At 32.9% G+C, this 27,913-nt stretch overlaps 3 protein-coding genes across 4 annotated transcripts; 1 reads left to right on the forward strand and 2 right to left on the reverse strand.

Moving 5' to 3' along the window:
- Positions 1 to 5,775: 5,775 nt before the first annotated feature.
- On the forward strand, positions 5,776 to 7,168 carry LOC127118281 (expansin-A4). The gene is made up of 3 exons (XM_051048449.1): positions 5,776 to 5,989; positions 6,077 to 6,395; positions 6,527 to 7,168. The coding sequence occupies exons 1-3, from the start codon at positions 5,839 to 5,841 to the stop codon at positions 6,828 to 6,830; spliced, it is 774 nt and encodes a 257-aa protein (XP_050904406.1). The 5' UTR covers positions 5,776 to 5,838; the 3' UTR covers positions 6,831 to 7,168.
- Positions 7,169 to 8,869: 1,701 nt separating this feature from the next.
- Positions 8,870 to 14,458, reverse strand: LOC127118282 (protein INVOLVED IN DE NOVO 2). 2 transcript variants are annotated; one of them, XR_007802171.1, is made up of 11 exons: positions 14,275 to 14,458; positions 13,395 to 13,747; positions 12,593 to 13,297; positions 12,079 to 12,459; positions 10,983 to 11,969; positions 10,679 to 10,860; positions 10,424 to 10,513; positions 10,002 to 10,289; positions 9,689 to 9,898; positions 9,362 to 9,594; positions 8,870 to 9,134 (listed from the first exon to the last, which is right to left on the reverse strand). XR_007802171.1 is itself a non-coding variant. In XM_051048450.1 (11 exons), exons 2-10 carry the CDS (start codon positions 13,708 to 13,710, stop codon positions 9,368 to 9,370), a joined length of 3,396 nt encoding a protein of 1,131 aa, XP_050904407.1. In that variant the 5' UTR covers positions 13,711 to 13,747; positions 14,275 to 14,457; the 3' UTR covers positions 8,870 to 9,134; positions 9,362 to 9,367. The 2 variants fall into 2 exon arrangements, 1 of the variants encoding a protein (XP_050904407.1); XM_051048450.1 differs by having other exon boundaries at positions 9,362 to 9,604; positions 14,275 to 14,457.
- Positions 14,459 to 19,504: 5,046 nt separating this feature from the next.
- LOC127118283 (uncharacterized) lies at positions 19,505 to 27,855 on the reverse strand. The gene is made up of 18 exons (XM_051048451.1): positions 27,502 to 27,855; positions 27,370 to 27,430; positions 27,244 to 27,280; positions 26,458 to 26,588; positions 26,203 to 26,298; positions 25,999 to 26,107; positions 25,683 to 25,813; positions 24,449 to 24,588; positions 23,784 to 23,834; positions 23,617 to 23,699; positions 23,468 to 23,522; positions 23,268 to 23,382; positions 21,867 to 22,365; positions 21,521 to 21,734; positions 21,356 to 21,426; positions 20,821 to 20,989; positions 20,599 to 20,728; positions 19,505 to 20,363 (listed from the first exon to the last, which is right to left on the reverse strand). Exons 1-18 carry the CDS (start codon positions 27,607 to 27,609, stop codon positions 19,702 to 19,704), a joined length of 2,862 nt encoding a protein of 953 aa, XP_050904408.1. The 5' UTR covers positions 27,610 to 27,855; the 3' UTR covers positions 19,505 to 19,701.
- Between the last annotated feature and the right edge of the window lie 58 nt (positions 27,856 to 27,913).

The raw sequence follows: 27,913 nt of genomic DNA on the forward strand, positions 1-27,913 counted from the left end.
AATTCATGAGGTTGTAGCACATAAACTTATTCTTGTAATGGACCATTCGGAAAAAATGACTTTACATCTAAATGTATCAGAGGCCAATTCCTATTTGCAGCTATAGCAATAATCAACCTTATGGTTTCATGTCTAACTACAGGTGCAAACACTTCAAAGTAGTTTAAACCAGACTTTAGTGGGAATCATCTAGCTACTAACCTTGCTTTATTCTTACCAACTAAACCATCTGGCTTTATCTTTATCTTGAAAACCCATCTCACATTGGTGGATTTCTTTTTCTGAGGTAGAACACTCAATTCCCATGTCTTGTTTCTTTCAATGGCCCCAAGCTCTTCCTTCATGGCGTTCACACACACCTTCTTCTTGAGAGCCTCATTGATGCTTACAGGTTCATAGTCCATAATCATTGAACTTTGTATGACTTTCCCTTTAGATTCAATCTCAATATCATGCTTCAACTCGAAGTCTTCAAGTCTCCTTGGTATCTATATAACTATTTATGGCCTCTAGAACTGTACAAGTTCACCTTCAGAAGCAGGACCACCTTCGGGAGCTCCACCTTCAGAGGTAATACCACCTTCAGAAGTTCTACCTTCAGAGGTTGGACCACCTTCGAAGGATGGATCACCTTCAAAGGTTGGGTTACCTTTAGAGTATGACCACCTTCAAAGGATGGATCACCTTCAAAGGTTGGGTTACCTTTAGAGTATGATCCACAATCAGATTCAGACTCACCTTCAGAGTTAAAGTCACCTTCAGAGTCAAACTCACTTTCAGAGTCAAAGTCATCTTCAAATTCAAAATCACCTTCAGAGGAAGAATCATACTCTAGTGTTGACATTGCATTAAAGTTGGATTTTGACTTGCTCCAATCCCATGTTTCTTATTCTTTCACTATGACATCTATGTTGACTTCAACTTTGCTGGTGACTGGGCAATAGAGCTTATAAGCACCTGTATTGTGGTAATATATAAGCAACATGACTTTGCTTCTTCTATCCAATTTCTTTCTAGTAGCATTTGGTATATGTTTATAACATATTGAACCAAACAACTTGAAATGGCTAATACTTTTCTTTCTTCCAGTCCACTTATCAATAAGAACTATTTCCTTTAACTTCTTTTTTGGCATATCTTAAGCACATAGGTTGATGTGGCAATTGGTTCACCCCATAATTTCTTAGATATACTCTTCTCCTTTTACATGTTCCCTATCATGTCAAGCAGAGTTCTATTTCTCCTTTCAGCAAGAGTGTCATGTTGTGAAGTGTATGGATCAGTCACCTCATGCTCAATATCATGTTCCTTATAGAACTTCTTTAACTATGTTGAATTGAACTCACCTCCACCACCAGTTCTAAGGATCTTCAACCTTTGTCCATTTTGATTTTCATCCTTCACTTTGAACTTCTGGAACTCAGCAAACACCTCATGTTTGAACTTAATGGGTGTCACCCATGTTAGTCTTGTGAACTTATCCACAAATTACATAAATTACTTGTTCCCTCCAAGTGAAGGTACATTAAATGCACCACATACATCATAATGCACCACACCTAAAGCATGAGTTTCTCTTGGAGGCATTTCTAATGAGAATGGCAATCTTGGTTGTTTTCCTCTCATGCATATATCACATGATTTATATGGTGCCAAAATCTTAGGAATTCCATGTACTAGATTCTTTGAACTCACATGCCCTAAGCTTATGTAGTTCAGATGCCCCAATCTCTTGCGTAACGTCTCACTTTTTCCTTTAGCATTTCTTGCACTAAGGCATTGAGTGTCTGTTGTTGCAACATTCACGTTGAATGTTCTATTTCTTCGCAATTCAAACTGCATAATCAGTTTCTAATTACAGACATACAATTTTAAGATATTGTCCTTCATGGTTACTAAAAAAAAATTCAATCAGCTGACCTACACTCATCAGATTTCTATTCATGCCAGGAATATACCATACATCCTTGATCATTACAGTTTTTCCATTGTTCAATTTCACTCTGACATTTCTCATTCCTTTAGAATTCAGATACTCATCATCAGCGCATCTGATATTAGTCCTTTTACCAGAGTCAAAATCAACCAGCCATTGCTTATTTCCAGTTAAGTGATTTGAACAGCCATTGTCCATATACCACCAGTCTACCATTGATTCACCTCAATTCTCATATACCATTAATAGAACAGTTCATCATTAGAATCTCCTCTAGCTATGTTGGCTTCTTCAACTTTTCTAACCTTGTTTGACCATCAATCAGCAACAAAATGGTCAAACTTGTTGCAGATGTTGCACCGAACCTTTCTCTTGTCAAACTTATCATTTCCCTTCTGAGAATTTTGATGTTTCTTATCAGAATTGGAGAGTTATGACTTTTGAGTACCACCACCATACTTTTCTTGTTCTCTAGCCATGCTTGCTTCTGGTTCTTCTTACCATAAGAAACTTTCAGAGTCTGAGCTTTCAAAGCTTGTTCTATCTCCTTTTCAGAGTTTCTTTCAGTCAGACGCAACTCTTGTACCTCTAAGCTACTTTGAAGCTCTTCAATTCTCATTGTGCTAATGTCTTTAGAGTATTCTATGGCTACAAATATGTAATCTAACTAAGAAATAAGTGATCTCAGTACCTTTCCAATGATTACTTCTTCATATAGCATTTCTCCACAAGACTTCATCTCATTCGTGACCATAATCACTCTGGAGATGTAATCGGGAACCTTTTCATTGTTCTTCAAGCGGAGATTTTCATATTGCATGCGTAGGGACTATAACTTTACTTTCTTCACTGGTGTGTCACCACCATAGCACCGTACCACCGTATCCCACGCCGTCTTCGTCGTCGTCGAATTAGCAATCTTTTCAAACACCTTTGTATCCACACACTGATGGATATAAAACAACGCCTTCTTTTACTTCTTCATTGTTTCATGTTATGTGTTTCTTTGTGCTTTTGTTGCATTTTCTGCAACCAACATGTAACTATCATTGACGAGATCAAGAACATCTTGAGCTCCAAATAACACATGCATCTAAATCGACCAGTGATTCCAGTTATTTCCATCGAATACTAGAGTGTTGTGTTCAAGCTATCATTTTCTCTGTTCATCTTCTTTCTTGTGTAAATCATTTAGTTCTCACCAATACTCGTGTTTTCCAAACTCTGAGAATCAAGATTTGTGATTCTCTGATTTCGAACTTCAATTCAACGCGAATTTCAGAAGAAAAAAAATCAATCACACACCTCACTACACTCGTGTTTTCCTGTAAATCAAATTGGAGCTTTGGATATTAATTGTTTGAGTTCAACAATGAACCTCCATTAATAATGCACAAGAATGAAAAAGATGAAGAACAGTTGCAGAGAGAGAATGAAACGTAACTAACTTTCTCAAAATGCAAAAATCTAAATTTTGTTACAAGTTGTAACTAACTATTGGTTTATATACTAACATAAATCCTAATGCAACTAAAATTAAACTCAAATGCTAACTCACGACTTGAGATGAATTACATTTAACCTAAACTAAATGCTTAATCTAACTAGAAACTTCTTCAAAAAAATATCCTCTCAAAATTTAGAGTGCATATTTGACTCTCTATATGTATGAACGACCCTAACTTTCCGATGCAAGTCCATCAAAAGCCGAATGTTCCTAACGAAAGCAAACCTGAATTTTTTTCTAGAGACGCCATTCTTAATCACTTGCATTATCGTCAAAGAGTCAATGGTTAACTTCATCAAAGTTACCCCAAATTGTTTAGCATAATTCAAACCTTCATATTCTCCCCACAACTTGGCTACAAAAGCACTACACATACCTAGAGACTTAGCGAACCCACCTTACTAAAGCCCACCACTATTTCTGACTAAACCACCATATCATGCTTTATTACCTTCTTTGTACGCCCTATCCGTATTGAGTTTAATCGAACCTTGCAGTGGAGGTTTCCATACATAAAATTTTGAGGACATCATTCTTTAGTAGTCTAGGCGTAAATTTGTGTTGTAGTATTGTTAGAAATTTTGTTATCTAATTATGATATAAAGGATGGTCTTGTGTGCCAAATATTCAACAATGATGTCCTTTTTCCAAAAATAAATATGGTTCCATTTCTTAAAAACTGCTTCAAAGTCAGACTCTATAACACATATGAAAGTATAAATTTATGTGTGGGAAAGAAAACATATCTAACGCAAAAAACTGCACTTCAGGTTCTTACACTTCAGTTCAGGATCCGAAATTCCTAGTAGCTTTTGACCACAGTCCAAGCAAATCTTATAAGACTTGAAAATTGCACATGTTCTGTTGAGATGTCATTTTACTTTTTTTGTTTCAATAAACAAAGAACAATCCCAAAATTCTAAGACTGAAATTGTGCAAATGCTTCATAAAAATAATGTTGAATGTTTTAATTTTGGTAGAAGAGCTTGCATATGAAGCAAAAGATTTGGTGTCAGACTTCTGGTCCCTCAAGGGTACTAACCTCTTGTCCCCTACACTCATCCACCCCACAATCCTCTTAGCATAAAGCAAAGGAATTGATCAACATTTTAGTGTATGTTTTGATTTTATTTTTGAAAAAAAAATCAATTTTAGAGATATAGATTTTATTTTGTTTTTTTTAAATAAAGTTGATTTTGTATTTAGTTAAAGTTAGTACTTATAATTTTTAAGTATAAAGTAATTTTTATATTAAAACTTATTATTACACTTACTTCCTTTTGCATAAGTATATTCAAACATAAATGACTTTAACTTCAGTTCTCTTTTAATTAAAAACAATTTACTCAAAGTTTTTTTTTCTCACCACAAAACCAATATTTACTTAATCAATATAATAGATAAATCAAAATCAAAATCACTTTTTTTATTCAAAATCAATGAAATGTATATTTTTCAATTTATTTTTTTTATCTATAAATTTCACAAAACACTTCTATAGAATGATTTATCACATTTCACAAATAATATATTATTTAAAAATAAACATATCATTAATTTTAAATAGAGTTTAATTGAAATGCACTGACAATGTAAAGATATTTTACACTGTCAGTTAATCTCAGTCATTGATTTTTTTAGAGAAGTTCGACTTTTTCTAAAATATAAATATTTGAATTTAAATAGGAGATTAATTGTGTAAATCACTTGAAATAGAAGAATAAATTTATAATTATGCCTAAAAGTATATCTTCACTCTCAATTTTAAATTAGTTTTGCACAAATAATGTTCATGACAAAATACTAAATCTTCATTTATTATAAATTTATCATATCAATATAATATCATGGCCCCAACAATTAATTCATATACGCTGGGAATTAAATTTGGAACCCTTAAATAAATTATCATAATTTTTATTTAAAAAAACTGCATTCCCTCCTATTACTTATAAATAAGAAGAAGAAAAAAGTAATTCACATTTTTTCAAAAAATTAATTAAAAACAATTAATTTTTTAAACTTTAAAATACAATACAAATAAATTTTATTAAATTATCTTTATTGGTATTGAACAAATTCAGTTTTCAATAACTTTGTTTTGAATTAAATAAAAAATATATTGATAATAATAGTAATAAATATATTAAGAATTACTATTAACTTTTATTGGTAGTACAAAGAAGGAGGGTTATTTTATTGTGAAGTAAATGATCCATTCCAATCTTATATATAAATAAATCTTTATATTGATAAATAATATGTCCCACTTTGTCTTTAATTATAGTCCTTTTCATAACTCTTCACTTTTTCTCTATAAATAGCAACACTCTTCCATTTCCCTCTTCAAAAAAAACAAACACCATCCTCCTTTTTCACACGTAGAAACAGAGCAATGACTAAGCTCAACATCATCGCCATTGTCACCCTCTTATCCCTTCTTCTCACTTCAACCCAAGCCACACTCCCCGGCGTCTATCCCGGAGGAGCATGGCAAACCGCCCACGCCACCTTCTACGGCGGCAACGACGCCTCCGGAACAATGGGTCAGTAATTCTGAACAAAACAACCACCAAACCACCGATCACATCCCAAATAATATTAATAATGTTTTTTAATGTTACTTTTTTCAGGAGGCGCGTGTGGTTACGGGAATTTATACAGTCAAGGCTACGGCGTGAACACGGCGGCATTGAGCACCGCACTATTCAACAACGGCTTAAGCTGCGGCGCGTGTTTTGAAATAAAGTGTGCGAATGATCCTAGCTGGTGCCACGCTGGCAATCCTTCAATATTAGTAACTGCAACAAATTTTTGTCCACCAAATTACGCATTACCAAGTGATAATGGTGGTTGGTGTAATCCTCCACGTCCACACTTCGACCTCGCTATGCCTATGTTTCTCAAAATCGCCCAGTATCGCGCCGGCATTGTTCCCGTCTCTTACCGCCGGTAACCACCGTTATGTTTTTTCAGATTCATTGAATAAAGTAGATTATATAAATATATTATCGTGTTAAAATAGTTTAGTTGATAGTTATACAAACACATGATTTGAATTAATCGTGTGTTTCGATGTGCAGGGTATCTTGCAGGAAGCAAGGAGGGATAAGATTCACGATCAACGGATTTCGTTACTTTAATTTGGTTTTAATCACCAACGTTGCGGGTGCAGGGGATATCGTGAAGACGAGTGTGAAAGGTTCGAAAACTGGTTGGTTGAGTATGAGTCGTAACTGGGGGCAAAATTGGCAATCAAATGCTGTTTTGGTTGGTCAGACACTATCTTTTAAGGTGACAGCCAGTGACAAACGCACTTCCACTTCTTGGAATGTTGTTCCTTCTAATTGGCAGTTTGGTCAAACTTTCAGTGGCAAGAATTTTTAAGGCAGGTGAAGAAAACTGAAAAAGTGCTTTTTTTTATAAGTTGTAATTTGAATTTTACTTGGAATGTGGATATGAGGGAAACAAGGTAGAGAAAATAGGGAGGAAAAAGGAGGATTATGATAGTGACTAGTGAAACTTTTTTAAGGTGTGTTTGGTATATGGGTTTTATAAGTTTTATAGAATTTTTCTTTATAGTTTTTAGACTATGTGAAATTTGTAAGGAGCTGAGGTGGCTTCAAAGTTCAAATTCACTAGCCCGCAGCTATGTTTTTATATATTTTACAAGTTATTATACTACGTTTTATACTATGTGATAAAATCAAGTGTGTTTGTCTTTATCTTCTTTTTTTAGCTTTATGAGTTACTTTTATTGTGATAGGGTTCTATGTGAATTTGGTTTTGGTTAAGTTGTTATTAGGAAGTGATTAATTGAATCGTGATCTGTTCTTTCTATTCTAGTTGTTGAAATTTGATAAAAGTGTTTTCGAGGCGGCATGCATGTTTTTAAAAGCAATTTTGCAAACGCCGAAAAGCTAAAGTGGAAAAACGCGAAAGATTATAAAAAAGGTGTTAAGATAATCAACGAATTAACTGTTTTTGTCTCTTTTTAGATCGGTATCAAAGTATACCTTGCGTGATGTCTTTCACAAATTCCCTTCATACTTTTGATAAAGTCAAGCTTCTTTTAAACATTTTCTAGTCAGCCTAACAAATACTATGTTTTATATTAATATTGGAGCAAGGTTTTTTTTACGGGTATATTGTAAGCAAGGTTGGCAAACTCGAAATTTTGAGTTAAATAATTTTGTGTAGATAAATTTGATTTGAAATTTTAATTTATTAATTTAATTTGTATGATTTATTTATTTTTAAATAATGAATTAGTATATAAATGACATTTATAAATACAGACTATTGTAAATATATCAATAATTTAATATTAGTATATAAAAATTATAAAAAGATATTGAACCTAAACAAACTGTTTACATTCAATTGTTTACCTGATCAACATTTTCTGTATATTAAAAATTTTAATTTTAATTTAATTATAAAATAAAAATGTATTAAATTAGTATAATAAAGTAGCATGCATAGACTATATAAACTATCTCACAATTATAAAAAATACTTTTTAAAAATTATATAAAGAACAATAATTAATTTTTTTTAATTGGATAAAACTTGGTCAATTCAGATCGAATAAAATTGTATATAATTTTGTCAGACTTTAAATAATTTATTACTTGGTAATTCGAATTTTATTCAGATTCAATTTTTTAACTAATTTATCTCAAAATTTATCCAAACCGTAAAATTTAACAATCATGCTCATTAATATCCGACTAACTAACAAATTCATGTTATGAAATTAAGTATATTATAATTTTTAATAGAAGATTTTTTTTTAACTTTAAAGAATTGTGTACACCTCTTCTAAGACATTTTTTTTATTTATTAACATGTGTTTTTAGGATGTTTGCTAGCATATGATTAATTAATTAATGGAGATTAATTAATTAATGGAAATTAACTCATAATCCCCCGCGTCTACATTTACTCTTTAGATTCAAACTATAGAAATATTTCTCAACAAATAAAGTGTAAACAAAAGAAAAACAAATATGACAAAACATCACAGATAGAGTTTTATTCTTACATCAAAAACCAAAATATAGCAACAAAGTCTCACTATTTCAACATAATCATTAAATCGTGTAGTTAAAAAGAACATTGATCGCCAACTCAATGTTTTTGAATTTTAACAGGCTCTATCATAACCAAGTACTTAATGCTGATATGTTTATCTCAACAACCACTTTTTGCTATTTTTAACTATAAAAACTGCTTCTAAATTATATCGCATATCTAAACTCATAAATGAAATGCTTCATGTATACACCATGCTAAACAAGGTAGAAACTTACTTTTCATTCCATAAATGTTTCCTTAAATGGTTTGCTTATATAAGAAACAACTCCACTGCCAAACATAAAAATGAATTAACATAAGAAAACTAAAGCACGCATGACAATGAATTGACAAGAAAACAAAGTTAAATCAGTGTAAAAGATGGGTTTAAATATACTTTTGGTTCTTGTATTTTATTAAATATAATACAACATACGTTACATTGTCCTAAATACATAAGTATAAGCACAAAGTCTGTGGTTATGAAAGCAGTGATGATAGAAAAATCTCCACAGAAGCATGAAGTATCAAGTGAAGCCAAATGTATCATGTACTTCCTAAATATGTTCAACCGCCCGCATAATTCCCTTCAAGAAAACAACGCGCTAATCCCTGCATGCAACGCTAACGTTTTTCAACAACATAATCTGACATAATTTGAACATAAGCACTTATATGATTAAGAGCTTATGCTATAAGTGTTTAATCAAGCTGTTTTGAGAAAGAATGCAGCATATGTGCTTAGTCTTTATCAATAACAATATGCATGTTAGTAAAATCTTTTTCTAGCTATACAATTCAAATGTAAAATGCAGTATCATATTCCATTAGAAACATACCTGGCTTCATAGCATTCCCAATTTTTGTCTATTTAATTTCCATTGCTTCAATAAAACTTGTACTCCTTCTTGCAAAGTTGCTCTCTTTCCCTCTGCATAATTCCATAACTCCGACGTTACATATCGTCCACTTGGATTATATTCATTTATCTCTTTCAATGCTGCCACCACCGATCCGTAGACTTCTCCCCCCATCTCATTCTTAAGTTCTTTCAGCTTTTCATCTTCTTCATCTATAGTTTCCTAAAATTAAAAGACTTAAACTTAAAAGTGATATCATGTACGCAAATTCCAGGAGATCGATCAATAAGCTCGAGAAAGGCACACCTCGTGTTTCCCTTGAATTAGAGCAATTTTAAATGGATGCCAGTCAGGGTCCTTCAGATACTCTTCCCATAACGAACACAGTTCCGAAGCTCTATCTTCTGCATCATCCGCGTTAAATTTTCTCTTCATAGCTTCTAGAAATGGTCTATAATCAAGCTCCCCCATTCTCTTGACACCGATATTGGCACGACTCGGTATCTCTTTAATGGTCTGCAATAGATGAAATTCCAAGAGAGTTTAAAAAATGAGAGAAAATTTCAAAGCGTAAAATCCACGCACAAGAACAAAAGATAAAGATACAGAGAAAAATTACAGTAATCAATTCCTTTCGAGCTTCCTGCAGTTCGTCGTTGCTCTTACGCTCTTTAACGATCAGTGTTTGGTTCAATGCGTCCATATCTCGAAGAGACTGTTCCTTTTCTCTTAAATCTATGTGTAAAGCATCCATCATATCCAGAACATCAAAGTCTCCATCATTTTCCATGTGCTTCATGACATTTAATTTTCCTTTTAGTTGCTGAATCTCCAATTCCAGTTTTTGTTTCACATTTAGTTGTTTTTCAAGCTGGATGATTTTCGCATGGAGCTGTTCTTTTTGCCGCTGGATAAATTGATAGGTAAGCACCGTTAAATTAACAGCATGTTACTCTAATACTGACTAGGACAGGTAAAAAACGAACCAGGCCTAAAAGGTAGTTTCGGTTGAGCACAAAGCATAAAACAAGTTACGCAAACCTTTTGATCTGCGGCCAGTTTCAAAACATTTTCACCAGCTTTCTGTTGCTCCAAAGACGCCATTTGAAGAAAGCGATTTTTCGTTGAAGTCTAAAAAAGCAACAAAAATAAGCACGGAGCTAAACAAAACATTCAACAAGATTCTTAGCCACATACTTATTACTGTTGATGATATTAGTTTGATATTCATTTGACTTTAATTTCATTCATAGAATGATAAAAGAGATTAAACAAAAAAATAGAAAAGTACTACACCTCATTAATCTCATCTTCCAACTTTTTTCTTTCATTTTCATTATTTGCCTCGCGTTTTTCCAGTTCAATTCTTCGCAACTCAAGTTCTCTTTTCTGAGATTCCAGTTGCAACTTAAGTCGTTCATGACCATTCAAAATACTCTGAAAGTGTTGAGTTGCACTTGACTGTATTTTCTTCATCTCTTAATACAAGCAAAGCATATGACAACATAGAACAATGTCATTTGAGTAATTCAATGTTATTTAAAAACAATAATGATCCGAATTAGAGAAAAATTAGTGTAGGTTCGATAATAAAAGATACCTTGACAATGAGATTGAGAGAGTCTATCTATTTCCCCCATTACAACGTCCATGCGAAGTGTAATTTCATCGCATACTACTTCCATTTCTTTTATCTTGTTTTTCTTTACCTGAAGAATGTTAGTCATACTGGACACAAGTTTATTGAACATTCTAGCATCATGTTCCATGATTTCAGATATTGTTTTAACATCCATCTTCTGTAGCTGTTCCCCGATTGTATTGTTCATTTGATAGTCATCAGCTCGGGCAATCCACGCATAAAGACCAGATTTTTGTTCGGTATAAGAAAGCCAATCCTTTTTCCCATGATGATCTAATTCATACGCTCTTTCAAATGCCAATGCGTTATATAACCCTAGCCAACTTTTATTGAATTCCACAACTGCAGCTCCAGTGTGACCCCAGGAATTCCAGAGTGGGCGGACTCTACGTGGATTAAAGCCCCTGACTCGGTATTCATCCCTTAGCTTGGAACCACTTTCACCAAAACATTGCCCGTCTTCTGTCATTTTCGTGGGAATGTTAACCACGATCCCAGTCCACGGCCACACAAACTGCTTTTCGGAATCGACAAGAATGCCTCCATTTGCTGGTTTCGTTGGATGTTGTCCTACATTCACAGGATTCTTTTCCAAATTTACAGGTTTTATTGGATGTTCCACATTCATAATCATAAGATCCTTTTCCAAATATTTCACTAAAGCTAGATGATTGGCCTTTTCCAATACACTTCTCTTTTGTGAGTCGCTCTGACCGACCCCTAAAGCATGATTAAGGAGTTCATTGTACCTATAATCGCATTTTCTCTTGGGGCAATACGGACATGAGAAAGTTTCTTTTGATGTTTTCACCCTGTATCTTCCCCTTTTGAGTTCTTCATAGGATTTATTTACAAACAACACATTTATTTGAGATGCCCTTTTATTAGTATCATTCTCAGAAGTGTGACCTGTTACAGTTTCTCCTCGGTTTGATGTTGTGGTACCTGAAAGACAAAACAAGGAGTTAGTGAATGGCCCCAAGTTACTGGGGAAAAAAAAGTTAAAACATAAAATTTGTCATAAATGTTGTATTAAGAGTGAGATTCGAATTACCTTCATCCGTACGTTTTAAAGATCCACCGACATCTATAAGATCTTTTTTCAAGTATTTGACCAAAGCCAGATGATTCGCCTTTTCAATGCTACTTCTACTCTGCGAGATACTCCAACCCACCCCGGAAGCATGTTCAATGATTTCCCTGTACACGTAATCCCGTTTTCTCTTTCTATTAGGACAGTAGGGGCAAATGAAAGTTGAATTTGAGGTTTTCACATTTTGGCTCCCCTTTTTTAGTTGTTCATATGCTTTTTTTATTTGCCACACATTAATCTGAGATGCACTTTTGTCAGAATCTTTGTCGGAGCAGAGATGTGTCACATTTTCTTCCCGACTTGATACTACGGTTTGTGCTTCCCGGCTTGGTACTACAGTTCCTGAAAGTGTCCATTTACATGTTACTTCCACTAAATATCATTGTGAACTGAATTGTAAATTTCAATATATTATGTAACTAGAAAAACTTGAAATGTAAGTTATGAATAATTGCTTCCTTAACAGAAGAATCACCTTGATTCATAGGTCTTGATGGAGCAGTCGCATTCACAATTATATCATTTTTCAAATATGTCATTAATGCCAGATGAGTTGCCTTCTCTTTGACACTTCTCTTTTGCGAACTACTCTGACCGACCCCAGAAGCATGTTCAAGGAGTTCCCTGTACACATAATCCGGTCTTTTCATTTTCGGGCAGTATGGACAAGTGAAAGTCTCTTTTGAGATTCTCACTTTGAGACTTCCCTTCTTAAGTTCTTTATAAAATTTATCTACATACAACCGACTTATTTGAGATTCACTCGAATCAGTAACCTTGTTAGAGCATTGAGGCGCGACAGTTTGTCCTTGGCTTATCAATTTTGTATCTGAAAGACAAAAACTAGTTTTATCGACGGGTTTTGACGGTCCAGGCATGCTCACAATATCCTTTTCCAAGTACTTCAACAAAGCGAGATGATTAGCCCTCTCTCTGGCACTTCTCTTTTCAGAACTACTCCGTCCGACCATAAAAGCATGTTCTAGGAGTTCCCTATATGCATAATCCTGTTTTCTTTGAGGGCAGTACGGACAAATGAAAGTACCGTCGGAGGTTTTCACATTCTGAGTTCCATTTATTAGCTCTTCATAAGCTGTATCTACATACCACCAACTTATATCGGTATCCTTGATAGAACAGTGAGACATTACAGTTTGTCCTGGACTTATTGTGTTCGACCCTGAGAAACAAATATTATTTAGTTTTATCAGTATGTGCAATGTAAATAACCTTAAAACGACAACTAAAAACAATCGACAGAGTAACAAACAGATCACCTTGATCTACAGATTTCGATGCACCGTCCTTACTCATAAGATCTTGTTCCAGATATTTTACCAAAGCCAAATGACAACCTTTCTCTTTATCACTTCTCTTATCGGAACTACTCCTACCAATCCCAGTGGCATGATTAAGAAGTTCATTGTACTTATAATCCTGTTTCCTCTCAGGGCAATACGGACAACTGAAAGTCTCGGCCGAGGTTTTCACCTTCTGTTTCCCTGTTCTGAGTTCTTCGTAAGATGAAACGACATACCACCAACTCAAATGGGATACCGTTATACCGGTATCCTTTATAGAACAGTGAGCCATTAGAGTGTCTCCTAGGCTTGACTCAATATTACGCCACCTAAAACACAAAATTATATTAGATGACTTGTGATCCTACTTGAATTTTGACATAAATTCAACGTGAATCGCCAATTTCAAAAGTTTATTAAAACTGAAACGATGCAAGTCACGATGTGAGTCATCTTCATCAAATGGCTTAAAATTCACCAACTACATTGACTACAAGATTCACCTATTTAGTAAGGGTTTGTTTGGGTTGAGTTGAGCTTATAGATAAGTACTTATCAGATATCAATTATAAGTGCTTATGATAAAAGTGCTCAAGTAAGTTGTTTATCTAAAAGGAGGTTATAAATGTAACATCAACAATGATCAAACAAGAAAACACAGAAACCCTAACCATTTCCAGCTACTTATCGATAACATAATCAAAAAGAAAATCACGGTGAATGAATAAGCTAAGGAAAAAAAAGTAATTTAACTAGAAATGAATGAAGTTGAAAAGAAGAAAGCATGTTAATATTGAGAATTAAAGTAGAAAAAATTAAAATGGGGATTTTGATAATAATGAAAGTGAATGTTAACCTTGAAGAGAATTGAAGAGGTGTGCATGAGAAAAATTGAAATTGAAATTGAAATTGAAATTGAAGAGGAAGAATGAAAGGGGAAATTTGGGAAAGTAGCTATGGAATTTGGTAAGAAGAACGAACAACATTGCTACCACCAATGCCGTTATGTTTGGAAGACACGCGCGTTGGAAGTGTTGCCTCGAAATTTGATTTGTAAACTAAATGAGTTTAATTTAAATCAAAATTAAATTCGTAAAACAAATTAATTGAATTTAAATACTATTTGGTTCGGTTTTTTTAACTTATCTTCTACTTAAAAGAAAAGTAAGGTCAATCGAAAAAAAACAGCTTATAAAAAAAATGATTTTCTATTAAAAATAAAAATATAATTTATTCTACTAAAATATTTGAAGAAATTTTATTAAAACTATTCTTTATACATAATTACATATATCATAAATTCCAACTATACAATTATTATAAATTATTTTTCAATCATTTACATCAACATATATTTTTATAATTCTTCTCGTATTATTTATTTTATCCAATTTTAAAAATATATATATATTCAACATCATCATCATTATTCTTGTGTATTAAAAATTATAAAATTATCAGTTTAGTTTCTTAAAATTATTTATTTTGAAAAAAAAAATCATAATATAAATTTTTTTAATTAGTAATTTATTCACTCCCGCACATATTTTTAAATATTTATAAAAAATATTTATTTAATTTTTTATAATATATATATATATATCAAAAATTATTTTTAAAGTTGAAAAAATATAACTATTAACTAAGCAACTTTAATTTTATTTATAAAGCTCTTATTTTCATCTTTAACTTAAAAGTAACTTTTACAATCCAAAAAAATTTGGCTAAAAGAAACTTTAGACTTATTTAATCATGAACCGACTATAAGAATAATAAACATTCAAATATATTTTGAGTTACAAATGTTCAGATTTTAATAGTAGTGTTGTGGCAAAGTCTTTATATTTATATTTGGAGATGTTGTAAATAGTAATAATATATATAATCATTTTATTTTAGATTAAATTACATTTTTAGTCTCTCGATTTTGTCTGGTTCATGAAATTGGTTCTTCAATTTTAAATTTAAACAGTTTTGAATCCACATTTTAAATTCAAACAGTTTTAATTACTTTCTTACGTTTTTTTTAAATCGATGAGATTTTCATTTTCTTACCTTATATTTTATCTATAAAGTTCAATAATAAATTTATATTACGATGATTTGTCATATTTTATAAATAATCTATCATTTAAAAAATGAAAATATAGTTAATTTTAAGGACAAAAGTATGAGAGAAAAACTAAAATTGTTTAAATTTAAATTAAAAAAATACTAAAATTATTTAAATTTAAAATAGAGAAATAGTTTTGTGAATTAGGTGATGTAAAATAGGGAATCAAAATTGTAATTAAGTATTTATTTTATTAGGATGTGTAAGGTCATTAATTTAGATTCATTTTCATATAAATCGGTTTATCATTGTAAAGTACAAGTTTAATTAAAATATATTATACTATTAATTCTCAATTTTGGGGTCTTGTTTCAGCTTAAATCCTAATTGTTATCATTGTGATTTGTTTCATTATCTTCTTAAGTGTGGCCCTTTTGAAATTCCCTTACATTTTTTGTGCGCCAATATTCTTCACCAGCAACACTTTTCACGCTTTGTTATTGTTCATTTGTGACATTGCTCGCGTATCGGCATTGTTCATCACAAAAGTACTATTTATTGCATCGACATTGTTCGCGTTCGATACTTTCATCCAAAAAAATAAATTTTTTTTAAAAAAAATGAAAGAAAAAATGATAAAGGGATTTGCGTGTCTCTTTGCTACTATTTGATGGTTTTTTTTTCTTGATCTCTTGAGAAAAAGTTTTTGCAAGAATCAATCAACATGTTTTAAAATAGATCTATTGTGATTTATGCATTTAATTTTGTTGATATTGACTCCAAAAGTGTTTGAATCCTTGATTTTGGTGTCATGCATCACATGACATTTGATTCTCAAACATTTTTGAAGAGTATTTCTCTTTTCAATATTATGTAATTGTTATTGCAAATAATTCTCATATTCGGATTAATGGTTGTGAAGACATTGATCTTCAAATTTTTTAATTGAAAGATGTGTTTCACATTCCTGGTCTATGAAATAACTTTATCTTTATTTGTAAGCTTATAGAGGATAATAATTATACAGTTATATTTTTATATTCTCATTGTAATTTTCATGATCTTGCAATGGGGAATGAATTGATTTCCTAAGTAACATGGAGGACTATATATTATTTGTCTGATGCATAAACTAATCAGAAGTTAATATCTTTTACACTTTAATCTTAGATAAAGTTATCTTTTTCCTCTCAAATATGACTTTAGCACAAACGTCTAGGTTATCATCATTTTTTACCAATGAAGTGTATAATTTTCATCTCTTTTTTTAAATGATCTATTGAATCTTTTAATTTGATATTTTTTCAGTTTTCTAAACATAATTGAACTGTTTTTTTCTTCGAGTCTTACTAAAAATATTGAATTATTTGATCTTATTCATTATGATTTTGAGGGTTATCCCTTTTTCTAACATTTTTGATGTGGGATGGTTTATTTATTTTATTGATGGTTGTTCTCGAATAACTTAGATTTTCTTGATGAATAATATTTCAGAAGTATCACAATTGTTTATTCAATTTTATTGTATCATACAAACACAGTTTGGAAAAGATATTAAAAGAAAACATTATGACAATGGTAAAGAATTTGTCAAACATGGTTTTTACAGTTTTATCTGTAAACATACATCATCCATGAATTCACAAGTATCGACACCCCCACAAGAAATTTGGGTTGCAGAAAGAAAATTGTTTCACTTACTTTAAGTCGCTTGAACTCTTTTCTTCCAAATGTCTCTTTCAAAATCATATTCGGGTGAAGTAGTTTGATTGTTCTTTATCTAATTAAATGTGTGTCATCTCGTATTATAGGTAATGTTTGTCTTATTCACTTTTTTCTTCTGCTTCTATATTGTAGGATCTCGAATCTCGAGTATTTGATTATGTAGTTTTTGTCCATGTCAATAAGCAACACCGAATTAAGTTAGATTTGTGTACCCTTAGATGTGTCTTTGACATTGTGGATTATCAACCTAATAAAAAATATAAAAATATGTGCATCCACCAAATCATAAGTACCTTGTTTCTAAAGATGTCACTTTTATAAATAAAAATAAATATATATATATATATATATATATATATATATATATATATATATATATATATATATATATATATATATATATATATATATATATATATATATATATATATATATATATATGTATTTAATCACTGTTCTCTATCTCATGGGGGCGGGAATGACTCTCACTTTGAGTTTGACTTTATGATCTTCAATCATAACTTCCATAAAACACCTGAGTCTACTTTTGAGTCTTAGATATCGTCTATTGTATATGAACCTACTAATAGTCATAGTCTTGAATTTACATGTAGTCTTATTTCCGATCTTTCATTGTCTTTTATTTTGCAAGAATCATCACCTTCGAAATCAATTATAGTAGAGAAAAATTAATTTCAATCTTCCCCAAACAAATTCAATTGTCTAAACCAAAGGTAAGTACTGAAAAATAATTCTTAGACTGGTCATTCTAAAATTACTGATACTTATGATATTGATTTGAATGATTTATCCATTTCTCTAAGGAAAAAAAATTGTCCCTCCAAGTATAGATATCATATTTTTCAATATGTCTCATCTAAATATTTTCCATGCAATATCAAAGTTGTATTGGAGCCATTGATTATGTTAGAATCCCAGAAGTATCTATTGAAGAATCACTGAAATAGAAAAAGTGGGCTCAATCTATGAATGAGGAAATGGAAACTCTTGAGGAAAACGATATTTGAGAAATTTTTCAGAGGCAAGAAGTTAGTTAGATGCAAATGTATCTTTTATGTAGATCATAAATCAGATGGCACCTTGATCATTATAAGGTAAGACTAGTGGAAAAATGTTATACTCAGGCATATGACATTGATTACAAGGAGACATTTTTACTTATAGCAAAAATGAATATTGTTCGAATATTATTACTACTTATTTTGGATGGTAATCACAACAATTTGATGTTAAAATGCATTCATGCATGAAAACTTAGAGAAAAAGTGTATATAAAGATCACAATCGATTTTAGTAACACGGATGGAGCCAACAAAGTGTGTCGATTGAAGAAGTCCTTATATGGACTAAAGTTGTCTCCTAGGACATGGTTTGAAATTTATTTTGGCTATAAGCAAAGCTAAAGATATCACACTTTATTTTTTAAGCATACACAAGGAGGAAAGTGAAATGTACTTCTTATGTTGGCGATATTATTATTACATGAGATGATTTGATTGGAGCAACCGCTTAAAAAAATTAACAGCGTAATTTGAAATGAAGGATTTTGAAGAACTCAAATACTTCTAGTGAATTGAGGTACTTCATTCAAATAAAAGCATGTTACCTCTCAAAGAAAATTTGTGTTTGTTATTTTGCAAGAAATAACAGGAAGTTTGTAAACTATAATGGGTCGTTCACAAGACCCGTAGAAAAGGTCCACGAGAGAACCTCAAGTAAAGGGAATACGGGTAATTCCGCTCTCCCACTCTCCATCACATCAATCATTGTCGGATCTGACATAACAGTTGTCCACGCAACATGTTGCATCACACGCAAGCAATTTCAATAGCTCTCAAGTATAAGGATAAAGTGCATTGTTTTAACTATTCAAATCTATTACCACTCTCTCATTATTTCTCATTATCTCAGTGACTTAGGCATCTAAATGCTAATCTTTAGATCAACCACATCTACGCCGCATCGAAAACTTGCTTCAATGATCCAAAATCTCATTCCATTATTTCACCGAACACTCTAGTTCCCTAGGAGATGGAATTCTTAGCTTTAATTGGAGACAATTATGAGACAATTATTTCGGACTTACCAAAATAGTCCAATATTATTTGAAAATTGAAGATAAAAATAATTTATATACAACTCAGATTCACCTTAGCTCAAGGTTAAGTCGTCTTTTTTAATGGACAAAACTGTGAAAAGTCTCACAGCCAAAAACAGTGATTCAAAACACCCATATAAAAAATAAAAGTGATTAGTATTTTTTAATCGAAGTTCAACTCAATCAATATGATTCAAAACAAATGATTATAATATTTGGTACACGTTACAATAGCATCCGCTCAAATCACCAAGACATAACCCTATTACAAAAAGGTTAAATCCTATTAAATTATAAAATACACGAAAAAACTGGAAATAACTTATGAGGCTCAAAAGATGTAGGGTAAATAAGAACCAAGTGTCAAAATTCATTTCGTAATAAAGTTATGTTTGGAACCATTTCCTAAGCTGTTTAGATTGTTTTTTCTCACCGTCATTTCCTTCGGAACCCTTGTTTGAGAACTTGGATCTATACTGTTCTATAAGCATGTCAAGCCTATCTACGGTGTCCTTTCCTACTGAATCTTTATTCTTCCTTGTCCTTTTCCTAGAAACCTGTTCCCCGGCCTGTTCTTGGTTTTGCATCTTCCTTTTTCCATATACAGCATCATCTTTCTTTCCTGACTTTTTTCCAATACTACTGTCAATGGCACTATTTTTACCATGATTCCGGCCATCATGGTTATTCGTTAACTTCCTGATCGAAGAATCTTTTGGACTTCCTCTGGATGATAACTCCTCGGTATTTGTACTCTTGGGGTTGTCTTTCTGTCTTTTGAATTTACCTCCTTGAGGAGATTTTCCATTTACTTTAGCGTCTCCTTCACTCTCATTTGCGGGTTTCTCATGCTCTTGAGATTTTCGTTTTCTGTCCTTTCCATGTGCATAACCTCCTCCTGCGTTGTCGGGTTTATCATTTTCATTTCTGTTGTTGTCATCATAAGGAGCCTGCTGCTGATATTGTAGCTTTTCCTTCCGAAGTTTCAATGTCTGAACATTATCAAGAGCAAACTCCACAATCGGCCGATGTTCAGGACCAAAAGTTTCTGTGGTCAACCAAAGACAGCATTAGACTACACTCAAAAAAACACGGCGCACCGCACGTACCAACTTGTGAGATGTGACTTGGTTGGAACATCTCATTGATAAAAAGAGAAATGTCACATACACTTTTTTGAACACTTCTTTCTGGATACACATTTTATGATTGATTCTTTTTTTTTTAAAGAACCAATTTAAAAAGCTAGTATTTCCTTATTAAGAAATGGATGTAATTATTACCAGGATTATTGTTAAGAACTCTCAATGCAACAAGGGCGTGCTGGTGTTCTGAAAATTCAAGAAAGGCGACTCCACGGGAATACTGTTCTTGAGTAGCCTTTCCTTTCCTTCCATCTTTCAAAAGCTTAATCTGCAAAGTACATTTTCAACATTTAAAAATGGTTCCTAAAGCTATACAAAAACAATAATTGACAACTTCAAGTCACAGCCTATTTAACCAACCTGCCGAATCACAGGTTTTTGCTTGGTAGCTCTAGAGATGACTGCATCAATGCAAAGCTTCTTTAGTTGTTTTTCAGTCTTTGACTTGGGTAAGTTGTAGATAACAAGTCTAGTTTTTGAAACATGAAAATTTGGAGATTGAAGCTTCGTCTTCTTTTTCCTTTCTAATCTACGAATTTATAATAAAATAATAATGCAAGATCAGTAAAATAACAGGAATTGTACTATAAGCAGAAAAATAACAATATATGTGCCACCCAAATATGGAAGAACAATACAACATAAAATAATAAGGAAATTCAGAGTAGGAGATAAAAAATAGTCCGTTTATTTTCCTCTTGCGTGCTAGGACCAAAAGTGGATAATTCCAATATTGAGCAAAATAGAAAGAAAACCACAATGATTAAATAGGCCGTTCAATTGTCCCTCAAATGCAGCATACATAAGCCATAGCCAAATATAATTAAAACCAATAAGACACTTTGTGAGTTAAAATTATAAATGGCTTTTGCACTCAAAACCATAAAATACTCACTCTTTGCGTTTTGCCATATCACTGGCTGAAACTCCTTCAGCAGCTGGAGTCCCCTCAAGAATAAGTCCCTCCTATTACAATATTAAAAGAATACAAATGTTACTCTCCTATTGCATATTAGCTACCACAGCCTGCTACACAAGAAGTACAGAGGAGAAGACAAACCTTTGCCAAGTAAAGATTGCGGTGGTCATGAACCTCGTTTTTTTCTTTCTCCTGTTCCTTGTCATGAGCTGTTTTCTTGTCCAGAGCTTTCAAGACTTTTAATGGTCTACCCTTCACTAAAATACCCATCCCAGAAGCAGCATTGGCAGTTGAAATTGCAGCATTAGCTGCTTCAACGGTTTTAAATTTGAGAAAACCAGTCCCTCGTGGACGCCTACATTGAGTAACAGAGGAGGGTGAATAATAATAATAATAATAATAATAATAATAATAATAATAATAATAATAATAATAATAATAATAATAATAAGTGAAACAGACACTCAAAAAGTATTCTTGCACATACTTGGTCAATGGGTGGAGAACAGGAGCAAAATATTCTACTACTCCAAATGCAGAAAATCGTTGCTTCACTTCTTCGGTATCACATTCAAAGGGAAGATTATTTATAAAAATTGTTCTTTGCAAATCATCTTCTGTTTCCTTAGGATTAGATAACCTGCTGGAAGTCTCGGGCTTAGAAGTAGCTAAAACTTTGTCAGACTCTTTAGGCACTTTACTATCGGCATCCTTAACAGTTTCCTCAGATTTTGGCTCCTTATTTTCTTCGGAACACATAGAATCTGGATTTACAGATGCATCTCTGGCAGAGGAGGATGTAATCAAATTGTTAAGAACCTTTCTTGCAATGTCTGCTTCCTTGTCAAAATCATCTTCAGAAGGAACATCTTCCTCCACTACACCATCAACATCACTATCATCTCCTTCATCAGATTGTTTGACGGTATCCTCAACATCATCATCTGTAGTAGTACTACCATCTTCATCTGTCGCCTTTTGTTGTCCTGAAGAAATCATAAATGATGTTTTATTTAAATAGTTTGAAACAAAGTTAAAGAATGTCTTATTTAAATAGTTTGAGCATATATTGTTCTAGAGTTGGCTACATATTTCAGATAATGAATTTCAAATGAAAAATAATAATTAAGAAACCCAGGAACATGTGTATTTACTGCTGATATGTATTCTAAAAAGAATTGAACAATTACCCCCTATTAGAAAAATACATTTTCCTATTATTGTAATGTTTCTCTTACTGCTGTATGCGCATACCGGACTGCATAGTTGAGATTGCAAGTGTCTTAGGCCCATCTCAGTCATGCAGCCTAGCTGCTTTCCTAAAACATTCTATAGCCATGAAGCATGGACACCACTGGTTTTAGGGAAGTCCACGTTTCAGACACCAGAGACACTTATCGGATCCCTCATTTAAAAAAGTACTTTTTGTCCACTCCAACATTTAGTTAGGTCACCATTCTGATGTGAAGGGACGCCTTCTTTATGGTGTATTGCACCTTTTTTATAATTTTGTTACAGTAGCTTGTAATATGTAACATATTATATGTTGTTGTATAATTGTATTTGAACCGATTTGCCTCATTATTGTGTTTTTGATTGGTTGAATACTGCTTCTAAACAACTTTAGCATTATTTCTAAAGTTCTTATTTTTAGCTTTAATTTTAAAGTTGCTTTTAATGCCAAAATAACTCATGCTAAATATAGTATAGAACTGGGGTACAAGCACTGGACTTTTATGCTGTATGATTTTCTTTGATCAAGTCAATTTTTTATTCAAATGAATCTAGAGTAAAAACATCCAAATATACATAACTTTCCAAAATCGGGTGTCATATACAGATAAGAATGGCCGATGGCAGTATCATTTTCACTTAAGAAACAACATACCTTCCTCTGAAGCAGGAGCATCATTGGTATCACTACTAAATATCTTTTTTGGAACAGCCCAATCAACAGCTATGAGACGACTCCCAAACTTCGATCCATTGAGCTTTCGAATGGCCTGATACAATAACAGGAAATTTATTTACAGGTGATTTTAGAATACAAATCAGCATGTAAAGTCAAACCTTCTAAACAGTTCATACATTTTCAGCATCTTGCTTGCAGGTGAATTTTACAAACGCGAAACCCTTTGAAAGACTGCACACGGGAAATAAGAGGGGAAACCAACTTAAGAAAACACATAGTACTATATGGAAACAATTTATACCAGGTAAAGAAAAGGAATACATACCCTGTGTCGGACTTCTGTGGAATGAATACCTCCCATACAGGCCCCGCAGATGAAAACACGTCACTTATTTCATTTTCTTTGGCCTGTATCCATTTTTAGTCAAGTAGTTAGCAAACAAGGTCTCCAAAAAAATAATATTTAATGTTCAGTAACTTGAAAGATCAAACCTTGAAAGGAAGGTTTCTAACAATGAGCTTCCATTTTTGAGTCTTGGATCCCTGACCCGCATACAAAAAAAAATGTTAAAAAATTTCATGCATTAAGTTAACTTTACCTATGACCCGCATTAAACAAGGAAAATTCACTTAACCTAAGACCAAATTATACATCAATACAAAAAAGAAGGCAATAAAGCATGAGCACAATGAAGTCATTGTAAGAAACTGGTTTAAGAAATTCAAAATATAGGAAGAACATAGTTGATAATAGAAATGTTGGGCAGGAAGATTAACACCATTTCTACTTTAAAGAGCTGTCACATATCAGAATCAGCTAAAAGGAGATTAATCAAAACAATTTAAAGAATACCTTTCTCTAAACATATGAGAAATTTTAGTTAAAAAAACATGAGAAATTGGGGCTGCGCTGAAAAGAAAACCTTTTCAATGCTTTAGAGGCATCACATATCACAAGTTCCCATGATGCAACTTGCTATTTGTTAAGACAAAGCTAAAACATTTTTTATCAATTACAAAAAAAAAATCATTTTACTCATATTTTTATAAATCAGTAAAGCCTCTCCTAATTGCCTAGCAACTATCCCTAAACATAAGAGATACTATACAGTGCGTGATGATATTATCCTGTGACAAATCTATGACAAGCATGTTACCTCGCCACCAAGTTGGCGTGCCCAAACAGTTCCGCCTCCTATCTCTTTTTTATGCAATGTTGCAACAGAAGCACGAGCTGATTTTACACTAGTATATAGTACAGCTGAAGCATCCAAAGTACAGCCATCTTGCAGAAGACCTGAGAAAATTTTAACAATGACCGTAAATATCCTAAAAGAAACATAAGAGTTTAAATGACTTGCAGTGTCGGTGTAAATTTGTTTTACACTGACATCCTCAGAGTCCACTATTCTGCCACAACATCCTACTACTTTAAGTATATTATGAAATTGTTTGTATTTGGTGCCGAATGGCAATTTCTTAATAATTGTCACTGTAAAATAAACTTACACTAACAGTGCATGCCCCAATAACTCTAAACACAATACATGATTCAATCTTGCTGATCTACATTTGAAGTGAAAAACCATCACTTCAGAAGTTTTGGTGAAAGAACAAACTCCAATGTCCTTACGGCATACTCAATATGGCGATCATATGAGGTCAATGTTGTTAAATATCCGTAATAGCAGCGCTAAACCGCTATAGCGTAGCGGAATTTGGACAAACTGCTATTGTTTCGCAATATGGTATTTAGTACAAAATATTTTCAAACTGCTACTGTAAAATGTTTTCAAAGAGCACTATTGCATGGCGGAATTTTAACAATCCGCTGCTTTCTGCTATCAAAAATTGACAAAATTGTATGGGATATGTTAAGAGTCCCACGTCGGACAATATATGGCATAAACATGTCTCTAATATGGTATCAGAGTCTCGTTTAAGATCCGTTGGGCCACCTGCTATCAGGTTTCCGCTATTGGATCACCCACTATTTATTTCCACGCTCAAGATGTCAAGTCCTGGGCGTGAGGGTGTGTTAAGAGTCTTGCATCAGACAATATATGACATGAACATGTCTTTATAAGTAGGGGCAATCCTCACCTTAAAAGATTGACAACTTCAAAGTACATGATAGGAGCAATTCTATATTAGAAACTGCTTCATACATTAACTATGAGATGGCTTAACACCAAGTGCAAAACAATGGGAAAATATTAACTGAAAACGACAGAAATGCATCATATTCTATTATAATTACTAATTAAGTAAAAAGAACATTTTATAATATCTTTTCTAATAATATATAACATTAACATCAACATGTCACACCAATAAATATACATAAAACATGTCTTGTCTGAAAGTTGAAAAGATAAAATCAGTAGTTACCATGTTGCTGAAGATCATTCCTTGAGAGAGACTTAATAGAGCACACAGTGCCAATATCTTTGGCTTGACGGTGAACATCTTCAGTCATGGCAGAATTCATGAGACCACCAAATATAACAGTTCTAGCAACCCTGCCAAAAGAAAAAGCAAAGAGGAAGGTACAGCATTTTAGAAATGATATTTGTGTTGATGAGTGAGAAAAGAAACATCCAAAATGTATGGATCGAACCAGATCATTATCTCTTGATCTCAACCATTAAAAAAAATATTCTTTCATGACGGGAGTACAACTAAGAAAGGGGAGTAGAGTAAATACCTCTGCTTTTCTGAGCCACCCCCCTCATCTGCTACATTATTACAAAGAGCTGCTTTTTTTATTTCCACAGGCTTCCTTGAGTTTTTTTGTTTATTCAAAACTATCGCTTCTAAAACAAATGAAATATAATATAAATAAAAAGCAACGAATATATAAACGGGCTACTAGTAAGGCTAAGCAAATGCACGTAAACACAGTCACAACCTTCTTCCTTTGGAACTGGAACAGGCTTCTCTGCTACGGGTAATCCACTGCCTTTATCGTCATTTTTTGACTCTATGAGATCATCCTCCTTGCCCTCTATTGCATCATAAAAGAAAGAATGAGAAAAGAAAAAGGGGAGGGGGCAAGGGGAACATCAATAATAAGTTCAAATCATTTGTACATCATTCAGAAAGTATGCATAACATCACAGGATGCTCTATCTGATACAGAATTAAAAGGGTAGCAATATTCAACCTTGATCTGGTTTCAATCTTCTATTTTCACGGGGAGGACGGGGCATTGCGTGCTTCACTGCAATTTTTCGGCCACCAACCAATGAACCGTTCTTCAGCTCAATGGCACTGTTAGCGTCTGCCTCAACAGCACTGAAGATGACATCAATCAATACCAAACCCAGAAAACTAAAGATTATAATTCTAATATATGTGAAAGAAAACACACAAGAAAGATTCAATAGACATATTACGTTACAGATTAGTTTACCACGAAATACCACAACCACATGCAGAGCGAACATCAAACGAAAACTAGCCTGTCATTATATAAGCAAACACTACAAAACTGATAAATCTAACTTAAGTGTATCTCCCCACTATGCAAACCAACAGTACCATCTTGAGGGATTTACTGCAATTTTTCAACACCCAGACAGCACAATCGGATTGCACTTACCAAAAAGAACCAACTATTTTTAGTCAGAAAGATGATGTTCAGTTGAATACCATTCTTTCCAATGTTGTCAATCACATATTGCGAAAAAATAATTGTTCAATAAGAGTCCACTATAAAACAGTGCTATAATGCCGCTATAGCTGCTATTTGAAAACATTTTGTACTAAATTTGTATTTTGTACTAAATAAACAATGAAAATTAGTTCAAATTCTGCTATGCTATATCAACACTATAACTACTATTTAACAAGAAAGGATAACAAGACAACACAAACAAAAGTTTGAAATTGAAAGAGTGCAGTGAACTGGTAATGTAAGACAAGCACATAGGAATTGAACTGAACTTACAATTGGACATAACCAAAACCACGATGTTGAGTAGAGCCTGAGGATGATTAAGCATAGATATTAGAGAGGAAAAAACACCATTATTACTAATAAATTTTTCTTAATTAATCAAAGCTTAGTTATTACCCTTTTGTGTTACCATGAAGCATCGCCTAACAGGTCCAACTTCACTGAAAGTTTCCTCAAGCTGAATTGAATAACAAGTTAGCATAACAGAAAACAATAGCGAATGAAAATTGAATGAATGAACGAAATTACCTGAGGGTTTGTAAAGGAGTAGGGTAAGTTGGAAACAAAGAGAGTCAAGGGGGATTGTTTTAAGGTGCCGTCGCCATTTTCGTTCCTTGGTTTGTTTTTCTTACCCATGTCTATAACCCTAAGTGGTTGAATAGATGAAGGTGGGAATTTCCGGGGAGTGATGAAAACGGAGGTTAGCGGTGGTTTGTTATGGTGGTGAAGTGGTTGGGGACGGTGACTGTGTTTTGAACCAAATTGAAACCCTGATTAACTTCTCATACTGAGACGGGCCAGGTTACCGTGAGTGTCGTCTTTCATCTAACCGGGTTTGGGCTTTAAAATCTATGGGTCAGAATCAGGACCGGCCCGGATCTTGCAGGCTAGAACAATTAAAGAGGGACATTACACTCTATCAATAATACTTTTAAAATTC

Source organism: Lathyrus oleraceus, chromosome 2 (genome assembly GCF_024323335.1).
Source record: "Lathyrus oleraceus cultivar Zhongwan6 chromosome 2, CAAS_Psat_ZW6_1.0, whole genome shotgun sequence".
Taxonomy (NCBI): Eukaryota; Viridiplantae; Streptophyta; class Magnoliopsida; order Fabales; family Fabaceae; genus Lathyrus; species Lathyrus oleraceus.